This window comes from Aquarana catesbeiana, linkage group LG12 (assembly GCF_042186555.1).
Source record: "Aquarana catesbeiana isolate 2022-GZ linkage group LG12, ASM4218655v1, whole genome shotgun sequence".
Classification (NCBI taxonomy): Eukaryota; Metazoa; Chordata; class Amphibia; order Anura; family Ranidae; genus Aquarana; species Aquarana catesbeiana.
In genome coordinates this window covers 233201134-233218079 of record NC_133335.1, presented here as the reverse complement: position 1 = coordinate 233218079, position 16946 = coordinate 233201134, and the positions used below count along the sequence as shown (strand labels likewise).

General features: G+C 43.7%; 1 protein-coding gene across 1 annotated transcript in view; it reads right to left on the bottom strand.

Moving 5' to 3' along the window:
* The window catches only part of LOC141113665 (uncharacterized), a 37743-nt gene extending 32820 nt beyond the window's left edge, over window positions 1-4923 (bottom strand). The window contains exon 1 of the mRNA XM_073606904.1: window positions 4741-4923. Within this exon, the coding sequence (XP_073463005.1) occupies window positions 4741-4785 (45 nt within the window). The 5' untranslated portion in view covers window positions 4786-4923. The remainder of the gene's footprint in view (window positions 1-4740) is intronic.
* Between the last annotated feature and the right edge of the window lie 12023 nt (window positions 4924-16946).

Genomic DNA, 16946 nt, shown 5'->3' with positions numbered 1-16946 from the left:
AACTGCACTGATGGATCGCTGTGCCATTCATTGTGAACAGCACCCCATTGCAATAGTGCGTTGTGGTAAAAACTTTGTTGCATATCTGTTTTTGGAGATGCTTTTCAAATGATATTTACATGTATTACCCAATTAAAATTTCACCCAAATTTTACCCTCGTACTTTGTTCTCTGGTTTGTTCGCAAAAGAAAGTCCCACCCACCCAGCAAATCCAGCGCTGTCTGGTATAAGCTGCCGCTCCATCTCTGCGCTCCAGGTCCCGCGCCACCATCTTCTCACATGGCATCACCAAGAAGCCACTTGTCTCTTCCAGGGTCTTTGAGTCAACCCCCTGATAAAGTCTGGCGGCACATGCACAGTGCGGCGGAGAGTTCCTGGCACTGCAGATTTGCCCGATGAGTCAACCCCCTGATGAAGTCTGGCGGCACATGCACAGTGCGGCGGAGAGTTCCTGGCACTGCAGATTTGCCTGATGAGTCAACCCCCCTGATGAAGTGTGGCGGCACATGCACAGTGTGGCGGAGAGTTCCTGGCACTGCAGATTTGCCTGATAAATCAACCCCCTGATGAAGTGTGGCGGCACGTGCAGAGTTCCTGGCACAGTGTACTGCAGATTTGCCCGAAGCCTCCTGGGTTGTGTGATGCCCCCTCCCCAAACAAAATGTAATATGGCCAGTTTTGCATCCTTGGACTTCTTTTGCTTGGTCCTGACCACTGCAGAATGGGAGCATCCCACAAGAGCTGCAGTTTTGAAGTTGCTCTGACCCAGTTTTTTAGACAATACAATTTGGTCCATGTTAAAGTTCCTCAGATCCTTACACGTGTACATTTTTTTTCTGCTTTCAACACATCAACTTCAGGGATAACATGTTCACTTGCTGCCTAAGATATTTCACCCACTTTCAGGTGCCTTTGCAATGAGATAATCAATATTGCCTGTCAGTGGTCAGTAATGGTATGGCTGATCAGTGCATTTTGGACATCATGGAGGCAAGTCTAACTTGCACATGACACCACCTTCCCCTAAAGCTTTATCAATACGCTACAAGGGTTTTTTTTTTTAAAGGGGTCTACATTTTTAGGATTGTAAGCTGTTATAAGAGGGAACCTCCTGTATTGTATTATAACTGTCCCTCTGTATATTGATAAGTGCTGCGCAAACTGTTGGTACTATATAAATCCTCTATAATAATATTAATAATAATACACTATATTGCCAAAAGTATTGGGACACACCTCCAAATCATTGGATTCTGGTGTTCCAATCACCTCCATGGTCACAGGTGTATAAAATCACGCACCTAGGCATGCAGACTGCTTTGCGGAACCGTGATAGGTTGCCACCTGTGCAATAAGTCCATCATAAGTCAACTATTAGTGGTTAGTGATGGGCTCAGACGTGTTGGGATTCTAGTCCCAACCCACCTGAGCAATCCCACCAGGAAGCCGACACGGCACACCGCCACTCATAGGCAGTGAGGCACTTCCTGGTCTGCAGCTGCACAGACTGGGAAATGCCTCACTGCCTATGACTTGCGGTGTGCAATGTCGGCTTCCTGGTGGGATTGCTCAGGTGGGTTGAGGCTACCATCCCAAACATGCCTGAGCCCATCACTGTTAGTGGTATTATAACAAAGTGGAAGCAACTAGGAACAACAGCAACTCAGCCACGAAGTGGTAGGCCACGTAAAATGACAGAGCGGGGTCAGCGCATGCTGAAGCGCACAGTGCGAAGAAGTCGCCAAGTGTCTGCAGAGTCAATAGCTACAGACCTCCAAACTTCGTGTGGCCTTCAAATTAGCACAACAACCGTGCGTAGAGAGCTTCGTGGAATGGGTTTCCATGGCCGAGCAGCAGCTTCCAAGCCTTACATCACCAAGTGCAATGCAAAGCGTCGGGTGCAGTGGTGTAAAGCACGCCGTCACTGGACCCTAGAGTGGTGGAGATGTGTTCTCTGGAGTGACGAATCACGCTTCTCTGGCAATCCAATGGACGTGTCTGGGTTTGGCGGTTGCCAAGAGAATGGTACTTGCCTGACTGCATTGTGCCAAGTGTAATGTTTGGTGGAGGGGGGATTATGGTGTGGGGGTTGTCTTTCAGGGGTTGGGCTTGGCCCCTTAGTTCCAGTGAAGGGAACTCTTAAGGCGTCAGAATACCAAGACATTTTGGACAATTTCATGCTCCCAACTTTGTGGGAACAGTTTGGGGATGGCCCCTTCCTGTTCCAACATGACTGCCCACCAATGCACAAAGCAAGGTCCATAAAGACATGGATGAGCGAGTTTGGGGTGGAGGAACTTGACCGGCCTGCACAGAGCCCTGACCTCAACCCGATAGAACACCCTTGGGATGAATTAGAGCGAAGACTGCGAGCCAGGTCTTCTCGTCCAACATCAATGCCTGATCTTCCAAATGGGCTTCTGGAAGAATGGTCAAACATTCCCATAGACACACTCCTAAACCTTGTGGACGGCCTTCCCAGAAGAGTTGAAGCTGTTATAGCTGCAAAGGGTGGGCCAACTCAATATTAAACCCTACGGACTAAGACTGGGATGCCATTAAAGTTCATGTGCGTGTAAAGGCAGGTGTCTAAATGGCAATATCGTGTAATAATAATAATTATAAACATTTTAAATAATAATAGTATTATAATTAATATTAATAACAATATAATAATACCAAATGTAAATAATAATACAAATAATAACAAAATAATATGCAATAATGATAATGATAATAATAATAAATAAAATAATAACATTACAAATAATAACAAAATAATAATAATAATAATAATAATAATAATAAATAAAATAATAATAATACAAATAATAACAAGAATAATATACAACAACAATAATAATAATAATAATAATAATAATAATAATAATAATAAAAATGGGGATATGGCTGAAATTATTAATAATAAATAATAATAATAAATAAAATAATAATAATACAAATAATAATGCAAATAATAATAATAATAATGGGGATATGGCTGAAATTATTAATAATAAATAATAATAATAATAATAAATAAAATAATAATAACACAAATAATAATATTAATAATAATAATAGTAGCCTCCCTGGCAGTATGATTATGTCAGATTTTTGCGTCTCAAAGCGGTACAATTATTTTGCATAGAAATTTGGCGTTTTATATTGTAGGCCTGTAATTCTTAGCAATAACACACTTAAATCTGTCCAAACAAGAGTCTAGTAGATATCCCGGGTATAATGAAGTTTGAAACACAAAATCATAAATTATAATATAATAAATAACTATAAATACTTATAAAAAAATAATAATATAATAATAATAAAATTATTTTCCCCACGATTCACTATCGCTCAATTCTGCAAGTGTTCTAATTTACTATCGCTGTTTTCTAGCTGGTCTAAAACCACTTTTGAAGTAAAGGGACACTTTTTGGTTGCTATGGACAACAGTATATATAATATAAAACTGCATGCGGGGCATTGGACAAAGCACTGGGGAGAAAAGGGGATGTGAAATAATTTCATACAGTAATGTAATCTGTAAGATTACAGTGTACTGTATGCAGTGGCGTCGCTAGGGGGTGGCTTTTGGGGCTAAAGCCCTGAATCTGGGGCCCATAGCCCCAAGTCTCTGCAGGGGTCCCCAAGGGGAGGGGAGGCTCTCTGGGGACCCTGATGTAAGGGGGGGGGGCTCTCTGGGGACCCTGATGCAGGGGGGAGGCTCTCTGGGAACCCTGATGCAAGGGGGAGGCTCGCTGATGTAAGAAGGGGCTCTCTGGGGACCCTGATGTAAGAAGGGGCTCTCTGGGGACCCTGATGTAAGAAGGGGCTCTCTGGGGACCCTGATGCAAGGGGAGGCTCTCTGGGGACCCTGATGCAAGGCGGAGCCTCTTTGGGGACCCTGATGTAAGGGGGGGGCTCTCTGGGGACCCTGATGTAAGGGGGGGCTCTCTGGGGACCCTGATGCAAGGGGAGACTCTCTGGGGACCCTGATGCATGGGGGAGCCTCTTTGGGGACCCTGATGCAAGGGGGAGGCTCTCTGGGGATATATACACACACGTACAGTATATTACATGTGTATGCCCACCCAAGTGTATGGCTTTCTTTAATACGCTGCTATGGGTTCTAGCCCCAGATCTTTTGTAGACCTAGCAATGCCCCTGATTGTATGTATTATGATTTTTCACTTTTTTTTTATTTGCCGCCGGGCTCCGCCCCTGTGCGTTGCGACAATCGCAGGGAACAGATCCCAGCACAGAGAGGCTTCAGACACAGTGGGGGGGACATTGCAGGATCCCGGGGACAAGGTAAGTACACCACACCAGGATCCTGCAATGCAATCCCGAGTGTGGCTCGGGGGTACCGCTAATGGTGATGAAATTTAACCCCGAGTCACACTCGGGAAAACCGCCAGGGAGGTTAATAAAATAATAAAAATACAAACAATAATAAAATAATAATAATAAAAATAATAATAAAGGAGATATGGCTTAAACTTTGGACTTATTGTTGAAAAATAACCATCACAGTAACGCAAAAATGTTCATTCTTTAGACTTTCTTATCATCAAGCTTTGTGTTACTTCCTGGAATGATCAGTTAAGAAATGTTTCCTGTCCAAAGATCCTATCTGAAGGGCCTGGGAACAGAGAACTTCACAGCAGGTACACGCCACTGCCACTGTCAGCGACACACACATATTCACCCTAAATACGACCCCGCCCCCCTCCTACCTCCTCGGCACTACCCTGCGCACAGCAGGGCAGGCAGCAGAACATTGTGCCCACTGGAAGAGCCGGATCCACGGGACCCGTCTGACACCCGGAGGAGCTCAGATCACAAGACCGAGCAAAGTGAAAGAACTCCGATGACGTGACCCGTGACCGAGAAAGAGGACAAACCAGTTCCTTCCTTCAATATTGTGTGTGTGGAGGAAGGGCTCAGCGAAGGCGGATCTATCGCCAGGATGAAGGAAAACCTTTCCAAATAGGAACATGTCATCGTTTGGGGACATTTTTTTTTTTTATTTATTTAAAGGGGAATTTTGTATTTCTGAAATTTTTTTCAGAATAAATTGCTCATTCGGTTTACAAATAAATCACGGGGTTGATTGATTTACTAAAGACAAATAGACGGTGCACTTTGCAGAGTGCAGTTGCTCCAGAGATTAGTAAATGAGGGGGGGGGAAGCTTCACTTTGCAAAGAATACCCAATCACATGCAAGGAAAATTAAAAAAAAAAATAAAAAAAAAAAAATAAAAAAAAAAAATCACATTTTTGCTTGCACTGGTGCAAATGCAACTGCACAAAGTGTACAGTCTATTTGTCTGTAGTAAATCAACCACAAAGTTTTTTTAATGCAAAGGGGTTGATTTACTAAATATATTTTATAAATAATAATAAATATAATATCTAATTATCTAACAACGAATGCCGTATCTAAACGATTGGAACATAATGAATTATTAATAATAAATAATAATAAAAATAATATCTAATTATCCGAAATAACGAATGCCGCATCTAAACGAATGGAACGTAACAAATTATTAATAATAAATAATAATAAAAATAATATCTAATTATCCGAAATAATGAATGCTGCATCTAAACAAATGGACCGTAACGAACTATTAATAATAAATAGAATATCTAATTATCCGAAATAACGAATGCCGCATCTAAACGAATGGAAGGTAACAAATTATTAATAATAAATAATAATAAAAATAATATGTAATTATCCGAAATAATGAATGCTGCATCTAAACGAATGGAATGTAACAAACTATTAATAATAAATAATAATAAATATAATATTTAAATATCAAAAATAAGGAATGCCGCATCTAAATGAATGTAACGTAACTAATTATTAATAATAAATAATAATAAATATAATATCTAATTATTTGAAATAACGAATGCCACATCTAAACGAATGGAAGGTAGCGAATTATTAATAATAAATAATAATAAATATAATATCTAATTATCCGAAATAACGAATGCTGCATCTAAATGAATGGACCGTAATGAATTATTAATAATAAATATAATATCTAATTATCTGAAATAATGATGCCGCATCTAAACGAATGGAACGCAACAAATTATTAATAATAAATAATAATAAATATAATATCTAATTATCCAAAATAACGAATGCCGCATCTAAACAAATGGAATGTAACAAATTATTAATAATAGAGAATAATAAATATAATATCTAATTATCCAAAATAATGAATGCTGCATCTAAACGAATGGAACGTAACAAATTATTAATAATAAATAATAATAAATATAATATCCAATTATCCAAAATAATAATTAAGAAATAATAATAATAAAACGTTTTAATTATTATTATTATTATGAATTTGTTCCGTTCTGTATATCATAAATAATAATAATCATATAAACTTTTTATTATGATTATTTATTATTATTAATTTGTTACGTTCCATTCAATTAGATGCGGCATTCGTTATTTTGGATAATTCGTAGTAACTTTGGATAAATTTGTATTCGTTACGTTCACTAACAGCTAAACTTGAAAGGAGACTCCAATACCTATAATTTAATAGTTAGTTATTATTAATTAGTTAGTTAATTATTTTGGATTTTAGAATTTTCAGATTTTCGTTTTTTCGGATTGTCTTTTCTTATTTTCGGATTTCCGAAAAATTTCCAAATTTTCGAAATTTTTGGTTTTCTGAATTTTCGAATTTACGAGTTTACGAATTTTCGAATGTATTTGAAATAACGAATTTCGATCATAACAAATGACCCGAAAAACGGAAAAAAAAAAAAAAAACATGGACACCCCAATCTTGGCACCCCAGATGTTTTGGAACTACATTTCCCATGATGCTCATGCATTCTGCAGTGTAATTGAGCATCATGGGAAATGTAGTTCCAAAACATCTGGGGTGTTCACCATCACTGACCTAGGCCATAAACCAGGAAGTGACTGACGAAAAAAAAAAAAAAAGTTTAAAAATAAGTATATATAATATACAGATACCTATGTGTACCTTTCTGCAGTATTTACTTATGCTGGCAGCATAAGGAATACAAATAGTCAATGTTGAATGAGAGAGTGAAGCATAGGTGAGCGCAGCCTATTGCATTTAGGTGTGCACCCCAAAGCTCAAGCGCATAGTATCGATCACTCGCAGTGAAAGGGAAGGGGCCAGTAAGTTACATATTTACCGGCCCCTCCCCCCCACTCATCCTAAAACATCCCTGCAGCAACAGCCGGAGGGAGAGGAGGGAAGCTGGCAGCGCTGAGGGAGGAGCCAGGGCAGTAGGGGGACTCTGTGCTGCATAGGGTGTGCCTGGGCACACCCGGCACACCCTGTGCGCACACCTATGGAGTGAAGATCCACTTTAAAACAGAACTACGCGGCACCACAAACCAAAAAAATGCTATTCCATTCATTTTTATTATTCAAAGCCCCGTCCATTTGTGTCTCCGTGCTTTATTTCGCTGACAGATCACTTTGAAAAACTCTAACCCTCTAGCATTTCTGGCCGCGGCCATCTTGGGTAAGGGCAGATGATTCGTGTAGCATTTACTTCCTGTAATCCATCTGCCCTTAGCTCAGGCATGCAGGCAGGAGGGTGTGCTTAGCTGAGAAAGCGCCCCCCCCCTCCCCATCTCCGCCCCCCGCCTTCTCCTCGCCTCCTGAAGACTCCTAGGATGTATGACATCATTTTGGCCTAGGCCAGAAACCAGGAAGTAGCTGGTAGCTCCTCCCCGCATCGTATAACCCCCTAGAAGAAGCGCTCTACCGGGGGGGTTACCTTGCCTTCCATAGACGCCGAATGTGGGACTCGGCCCCCCCCGACCTCCCCCCCTCCCCCCGGCACCCGCGTCATTGGATTTGAATGACAGCAGCGGGAGCCAATGGCTGCGCTGCTATCAATCTATCCAATCGAGAGCCGAGAACCTCGAGCACAGAGGAAGAGCGCGTTTCTCCGGCGGGAGAATACAGGACTCAGGTGAGTAAAACTGGGGGGGGGGGCGCGGGGGGCCGGTCAGTGACAGAAGTTTTTTTTCACCTTAATGCATTAAGGTGAAAAAAAAATGAGGGTTTGCGACCCCCTTAACCGCTTTCCGACCGCCTATATACGGCGGCAGAAGGGCACGTACAGGCAGGTTAACGTACCTATACGTTGCCCTTTAAGAGGCGGTCTGCGAGACCCCCCCCCGGAGCTCCGTGACCGCGGGTCCCGCGGACTCCCACAGATCACGGGGATAGCCGCGATCGTCTCGCGGTGAGGAAGAACGGGGAGATGCCGACGTAAACAAGCATTTCCACCGTTCTGCCTAGTGACAGGACACTGATCACAGCTCCCTGTAATCGGGAGCGGTGATCAGTGTCGTGTCACACATAGCCCCCCCCCCACAGTTAGAATCACTCCCTAGGACACACTTAACCCCTACAGCGCCACCTAGTGGTTAACTCCTTCACTGCCAGTCACATTTACAAAGTAATCAATGCATTTTTAATCGCACTAATCGCTGTATAAATGTGAATGGTCCCAAAATCGAGCCAAAATTGTCCGATCTGTCTGCCATAATGTCGCACTCAATAAAAATGCCATAAAACTATCCCCTATTTTGTAGACGCTATAACTTTTGCGCAAACCAATCAATAAATGCTTATTGCTAATTTTTTTTTTAATCAAAAATATGTAGAAGAATACGTATCGGCCTAAACTGAGGAAAAAAATAGTTTTTTTATATAATTTTTGGGGGATATTTATTAAAGCAAAAAATATAGCGTTTTTTTTTTTAAATTGTCGCTATTTTTTTGTTTATAGCGCAAAAAATAAAAACTGCAGGGGTGATCAAATACCACCAAAAGAAAGCTCTATTTGTGGGGAAAGAAAAGGGCATCAATTTTGTTTGGGTGCAGCGTCGCACGACCACGCAATTGTCAGTTAAAGCGACGCAGTGCCGAATCGCAAAAAACGCTCTGGTCTTTGGCCAGCCAAATGGTCCGGGGATTAAGTGGTTAAAGCAAACTCCCCCCATTCATCCATGTCTCCATGTTTTATTTTGCTGACAAATTAAAAAAAAAAAAACACCCCCGCCTAGCATTTCTGGACGAACCATCTTGAGTAAGGGCAGATGATTCATGTAGCATTTACTTCCTGAAATCCATCTGCCCTTAGCTGGGGCATGCAGGCGGGAGGGTGTGCTTGGCTGAGAAAGCCCCACCTTCCCTCCTGAAGACTCCCAAGATGTATGACATCATTTTGGCCTATTTGAGGCCAAACGTACTCCCTGTTACAGGGTGACACTGACAACGTTCTGCCTCTGTCTCCAAAATGTTCTCACTCTGTCACATGGGCTTCCAAAAGGAGACTACAAATGGCCATTTCAACACATTTTGAATAGGTTTATGGCATAAAGGGTGGGGAATCCTGTTAACAACAAAAATCGCACCATCCCTTAGTATTAGAACTATCAAGAAATGTAAAAACCCCTTATGTACCTTCAGCTTGCAATAAGACAGTAAGCATGGGGATTTTAATGTGCCTCAAATACAGTAAAATCACAGTTCAAAAAATGGCAACAGCACCTTTTGAACTGTGATTTATGGACGCTTCCGGGTTTATATATTTTTTTTGTTAGGGTTAAGATCTTTATATTTTGGGCATAGGAGATATTGGGCATAGGTGACTTTTGTGTCATCTTTCCCCTCCTTTGATATTTGTCAAGTCCCTGGGTTAAGCCCTGTGGATTTAGTGGGTGGGATCCATCTAGGTGACTCCTTTCCTGTTGATTACCTTTATGACTCATGATCGATATTTCCGTATTTTTGAGACTCTTACTAACCGCTGGGTACTTCTCCTTTTGTTTGGCCCTTAACTGAAGCAAAGAAACTCTTTTTGGTTGGCTACTTTGTTGGAAAGACTACAAGAGGAAGTGGATCCTGAAGAAGCCCCTTCCGGGCGAAACATGTCGATCCATCGCTTCTTTACTTCCTTGTACCTAAATGTAAAAACTATTTGGGCAGCTGTTGACCACTGTTTTTATATGTACAGTGGAACCTTGGTTAAAGACTAACACGGTTAACGAGCGTATTTAAAGATGGGCAACTTTTTTTTTTTAAATTCTGACTCGGTTTGCGAGCGCTGTCTCACAAAACCAGCAGAATTCAAGCTAATGGGGTATGCAGTACCACATTTGGCCAGAGGTGCGGGGGCATCGGGGACACTCGGAATGGTTCGGAGCCGTTCAGAAATACTCTGAACCACTCGGAAATACTCGGAAACACTCGGAAATACTCCGTTCCCCAGTGTTTCCGAATCTTTCCGAGTTAAGCCGAGCTGTCCCAGAGTATTTCCGAGGCTCTCTGGCGCACCCCCTCCACCTCTGACCACATGCGGTATTGCATCTAATAGAAGTCAATGCGGAACAAATTATCTTCGTTTCCATTGACTTCTATGGGGAAATTCGCTTTGATATGCACGTGCTTTGGATTACAAGCATTCTCCTGGAATGGATTATGCTCGTAATCTAAGGTTCCACTGTATGAGGGAATATTTTAATGTTAGAATAAACTTGACTTGTTATGTATATATATCATGATGGTGTTGTGTCCTTTTGGAGGTATTTGAAGCACATTGAAATCCCTATCCTCACTGTTTCTTGCATGCTAGGGGTACATGTGGGTCATTTCATTTCTTGATACATTTTTAATAGGCTGCCTATGCAAGACAAAGGAAGAAAGGCTGGATCTGCAACATTTTTTAATGCAACAAAACACAATGCATGGCAATGTAGATTGCGGTGTGCTGGAGTGCGGGCCTGCTGACACCTTGTGAGGTGCGTTGCCATTTTAAAGTGAATGGAACTCCAACACAGTGTGCAAAGTGCCACTCATTAGCACATAATGCAAAGGTGCAAGCCTGTAGCAATTAAAAAGGCTAAAATAATAATAAAAAAACTAATTAGATTTGATCCCCTTTAATTCTACGTGATGCAAAACTGCAAACAGAAATGGAAATGTGTGGCACCGCCACCATACTTCGGAGGGAGGTGTTCGCCCTTCTACAGGCCGGCTTTCCATCCTTGTCCAGTATAGGGAATAGGATCCATATGCTCGGGGCTCTGTGGTTTTCGGCTCCCACCACAAACACCCATATGAGCTGTCAGTTCCCTCACACCCTGTGCCCAGCCGGGAGGCGAGCTGAGCGATCGCAGGCTCCTGTGACAAAACTCCGGGTGATTAATCAGGTGGCCCAGCAATCAAGATACACATTTTCCAATTTGTTTAAAATAGATAAAAGCATTTATTCATTACATTGCCATGGCGATGGCAAAAAAAAACCAGCAGAACCCGACGAGAGATGGATGGTGGCTGACCAACCTTATTGACTCTAAAAGTACAATAAAACAAGAATTTTTCTAAAGACGGTGAGGCCGAGCAATTGCTAAGGGCCATGTGTGAACAGAGTGCTGGATCCCATACACAACTCAAGAGGAAAAAAAATAGAAAGAAAACTATGTTTCCATTTTTATTTATAACCCGGATCTTGGAACTCTTCTCTTTTTATGTCTTTCTTAACGGCCCAGTCCACACAGAACGAATATTTCAGTGGATGCTGGAGAATTAAACCACCTGACAGTCCCTTATTTCAAGGACTCTATTGGTGAGATTCCTGCGCTGCCGTCTCGGAGTTTCCATCTCTGCACACCTGCTGTGCCCATTATGGGAGATTCCCACCATCCCTGTGCTGAGTTCCCATGTCTTATGAGGAGTTCCCACCATCCCTGTGCTGAGTTTCCAGGTCTGTACACCTGCTGTGCCCATTATGAGAGGTTCCCACCATCCCTGGGCTGAGTTTCTGGTTCATATGAGGGGTTCCCACCATCCCTGTGCTGAGTTCCCAGGTCTGTACACCTGCTGTGCCCATTATGAGAGGTTCCCACCATCCCTGTGCTGAGGTCCCATGTCTTATGAGGGGTTCCCACCATCCCCATGCTGAGTTCCCCGGGTCTGTACACCTGCTGCAAAATCTTATCCACCACTGCCCTCCTATGTGGGGGGATTCCACCGCCTTCCCATTTTTACTGAACAACATTTCTTCTTTTAAACAGGGAGGAAGATAAACCATTTTCATGCTCCTTCCCTACTTGCTGCCCCTTCCCAGATCCTGTGGCAGCAACACCAGCATAAGTTTTCCTTACACCAGCAGCATTTGCAGTCTTGTCCTTAGACACAATCAAACCTGCTGGCAGAGAGTCTGAATCAGCTGGGATAGCAGTCTTCTGATTAGCAGAGGCAGGACCCTCCCCCTCCCCCTGCTCTGAACACACAGCTTCAATCCTGGGATCAATCACAGTCTTAATTACTGCAGACTCCTGGAGAGTTGTAGCACTACTGCTCCCAGCATCTCCTCCACCATTCACAGAAACAGCCGCTGTGCCTGGTCCAGGCAAAGTCTCTGTATTGTTCATGGCGCTCCTCTCTGCAGACTCTTCCCCCAGAAGCTGACAGTTACTCTCACCAGTTTCATCTGAAGCTTTGTTTTCAGCAGGTAATTCAGACTGCACTTCATGCTGTACATAGTCTATGGGTCTGGGCTGACTGCCCGTAGCACTACAACCCTCAGCAAGCCCATTGTCACTAATGAAGTCCACATCACCATCCTACACACACACTGTACCTGCTTGCTGTGCTGTTACCTTTGAGATGTTATGGCTGACGGTGGGATCAGACTTCCCCCCAGCTGCTGCAGACTTCATGGTGAATCTTGCTCTCTCCACAGGTCTCTCTTTCACAGGACGAGGATCCGTGTCCATCTCCTCATTATCATCTGAGGAATCCACACCCAAAGGGGATTCCAGCTTAGTGATAAACTCCAGCATGCCGGTACCTCCCTCAACCTCCTGCTCAGATGTTCCATATTGCTGTTGCAGAGGGAGGGGGACAGAGGCCTCCGCCATTGAGGGCTCAGCAGATGCCTGAGGTGTTGAAGAGCTGGGCTCATCCTCCGGGCCCACTTTCTCACTCTTTGCTGACTCTGTCGGTACCTGCATCTCCTCATTGATTGGGTCACTTTCCATGCAGGAAGCGGCTCCTCTTCTCATGCAATTAAATCGCTGCTCCTCATTTCTATATTTTTCTTTAAATATTCCACTATTCTTCTTCAGAGAGCTCACCAGTTCCTTCTGCTTCCTCACAGCTTGTTCCAAGTCCTTCAACTCAGGCCTCAGAGCCGGTCTCTTCTTGCTGTATAGTTTGGCACAAACCTGTTTTTTCTTCTTAAATTCAGCCATCAAAATCAACAATTTCTCCTCTTCATTCTCAATCCGCTTCAGCTTTCCAACAATCCTCTGTTTAAAGGCAGACAGGGACTCATCACTCCTTGGGCCAGGCCCAGTATCTTCCACAGGCTGAGGCCTAGTCACAGGCCTATCCAGGGTGCCCCCGCCAAGGTCCTCCCCAGGATCCAGCATTTCTCCTGGGGCAGAGAAGCAACTCCAGCCCCTGGTCTCTGGAAGCAAAGGAACCAGCAACCTCACACCTCGCTGTCAAGGAACGGAATGGCAGTTTCCCACCATTCCTGCGCTGAGTTCCTGGATCTGCACACCCGCTGTGCCCATTATGAAGGGTTCCCACTATCCCTGTGCTGAATTCCCAGGCCTGCACACCTGTTGTGCCCATTATGAGGGGTCCCCACCATCACTGCACTGAGTTTCCCGGTCTGTACACCCACTGTGCCAATTATGAGGGGTTTCCACCATCCCTGTGTTGAGTTCGTGGGTCTGTACACCCGTTTTGCCCATTATGAGGGGTTCCCACCATCCCTGTGCTGAATTCTGGGTCTGTGCACCTGCTGTGCCCATTGTAAGGGTTGAGGGGTTTTCACCATCATGTGCCTAGTATGCCTCTAATTGATGACGAAACGCGTTAGGAATGTCGCAAGCACGCCAAAAGCCACTGCCATTATGACTGTTCCATTTTGATGCCTGATTTTATGGGATGTTTGTAAGTACAATTTTTAATAAAGGAATTGAATCTTCTTAAACGTGCTTCACTATGGGATTTCTCATGCTTATTATCCTGCTGAGCTTAATGATGATCAGGGAGCGGAGTGTGCATATGATCGTGATGCCGATTGCATGCATAGGGAGTTTGCACATACAGCCCATAGAGACCTTAAGGTGAGCCGCTTCACCTGATGTCCAGTGCTAAGGACTGGGGTAGTCCTGTGTCACATGCATACATGACCATTCTATAACTTGAGGGTCCAACCCCTCTGGTAAGGAGACTTGCGGGAAACACTGTGGTGTTGTGTGTATCATTCTTCACACTGAAGCTGGTTCGGGGCTTTCATCTGTTTTCTTCATCATCCACTATGTGGACTCTATGGGGTTGGTTTACTAAAGGCAAATAGACTGTGCACTTTTGAAAGTGCAGTTGCTCTCTGGAAGTGCAGTTGCTCCAGAGCTTAGTAAATGAGGTACAAAGAACAACCAATCATGTGCAAGGAAAATAAAAAAAACTTCATTTTTGCTTGCACATGATTGGATGATGGAAGCCAGCAGAGCTCTCCCTCATTTACTAAGCTCTGGAGCAACTGCACTTTTAAAAGTGCACAGTCTATTTGCCTTTAGTAAATTAACCCCATTATGACATATGTAACATCAGATTTGCGCTGCATATTAATATCTTAATCTTTCTATTCCATCCTTGTGCTGAGTTCCCAGGACTACACACCTGATGGGACACTATTACTCCCACTGACACCAACAATGGGACACTATTCCTCTCACTGACACCAATGATGGGGCACTATTCCTCCCACTGACACCAATGATGGGGCACTATTCCTCCCACTGACACCAATGATGGGGCACTATTCCTCCCACTGACACCAATGATGGGGCACTATTCCTCCCACTGACACCAATGATGGGGCACTATTCCTCCCACTGACACCAATTACAGGTACCTACTGTAACTGTTGTGTTTTCACTTCAGCTGTCAGCAATGGTACAAAGCATTGAAAAGTTATTTACAAATGAAATAAATAGATTTTTTTTTTAATTTTGCGCTTTTTCAATGTGAAATGTGTAAATATATGTTAATATAGATGTGGTAAAATATTCACTAACAAAGCAAACAAAAAAAAGTTTTAATTGTTTATCGTTTATAAAATAGACGTGAAAAAAAAAAAAAAAGAAAAAAAAAGAAAAATAATTAAATGGAGGAGAATAGGGAGTTAATTTAGGCTGATTAGAGTAAATTAAGGGTTTATAAGGGGTTAAATAGAGGAACATTTGTTCATCCCTTTGATCTGCAGTTGAGGAAATAGAAAGATTCAAAAAGAAACAATGTTTCTTTTTATGTTAGTGTTTCAGGGTCGGTTCACACTGGGGCAACATGACTTCAGCGCGACTTTGTACCACGACTTCAACGCGGCTTCAGCGCGACTTCAGCGCGACTTCAGCAAATTACAAGGCGACTTGAAGTCGCCTCCATGACAGGCCACTTCGCCTGTGGCCAATCAGCTCTCTGGGAAGGAAGGGGGGAGGGAGGGGTTTTCCCTGCAAAGTCGCTTGACTTTACAGAGAGATCCGACTTGGAGGCAACTTCCATTGATTCCTATGGTACAGGTCGCCTACCAAGTCGGATCAAAGTAGTACAGGGAGTACGTTCTGAAGTCGGAGCGACTTCAGTAGCGTCTATTAAGACGCTAGCGTTCACTCCCATTGAAACTATTTCTGGGGCGACTTGGGGCGACTTGAGGGCGTACAAGTCGGATCCCAAGTCGCCCCAGTGTGAACCGAGCCTCAGGGGCTGTTAACATTGCCGGTGTCTTGCCGAGAATGTTCCCTCGGCGGATAAGTTCCCCCCTGTACTGCGCAGGCGCAGCGCCTGCGCAGTACATACTACTCTCAGCCGCCGGAGATAGCCGAAGCTCAAATGCTTCAATCAGCTGTACACGGCGCCTGCGCTCTGGGTCCAGGTTCCTTCCCCACCATCCAAGTGGACCTAGAGGGGGAATCTAAAAGTGCCGAGCGCAGCGAGGCCGTGCCCGAAGCGTGGCGAGCGAAGCGAGCCTGCGAGGGGCCCTCTTACAGACACCGTGTACAGCTGATTTTCAGCTGTTCTGCTTCGGCTATTTCCGCCGATACCTACTGCGCAGGCGCAGTAGAGGGGGGAACTTAGATTTTATGCGACGGAAATTCAGATGGAAACTGTGTGATGGGGCCTACACACGGTCAGTAATTTCCGACAACAAGCTCTTTCTTTCTCTCTCTCTTTCTTTCTTTCTTTCTTTCTTTCTCCACCCATCCCCCTTAATTTCTCTCTTAGTGACAGCCTACCAGAATAGGTAGGATCTGTGAGAGCAGCTTCCCTGTGCAGCTCTGCTTGAGGAAAATATATCTTTATTATGCCCACTTACCTACCCCCTGTACTGTCCACTCCCCAATACTGTACCCTTCTAATACAGTTCATTTTCATCCCTTGAATTATTTTTCCCATTATGGGAGTGAGTGGGGCCTCATGTCTAAGTGTTGCCTAAGGCCTCACAAAGTCTAGAGCCGCCTCTGGTTCCAGGTATCGGTGCATTTGCACGAGTACCGATACTTGTGCAAATTCTCGGTATCGGCACCGATACCGATACTAGTATCGGTGCAACCCTAATAGACTGTATATAGGAAGGTCATCCCAGAAGGTGTTTGAAGTCAAGCGGGCATCCCATAATTTCTCAATCCCTATCCAAGTTCTAATCCCTCAACAAAAAAAACAAAAAAACAAACCTGGAGTGCCTGTAAAAATGTGTGTGTGCCTGGATGGGCAGGGTGGGGGATCCCATTCTACTTGCGGTTCCTTGGCGGGCGCGCTACATTTGAAAATTTTGAACTCCATGCTTTTTTCTTCTCCAACAGCTGCAGGT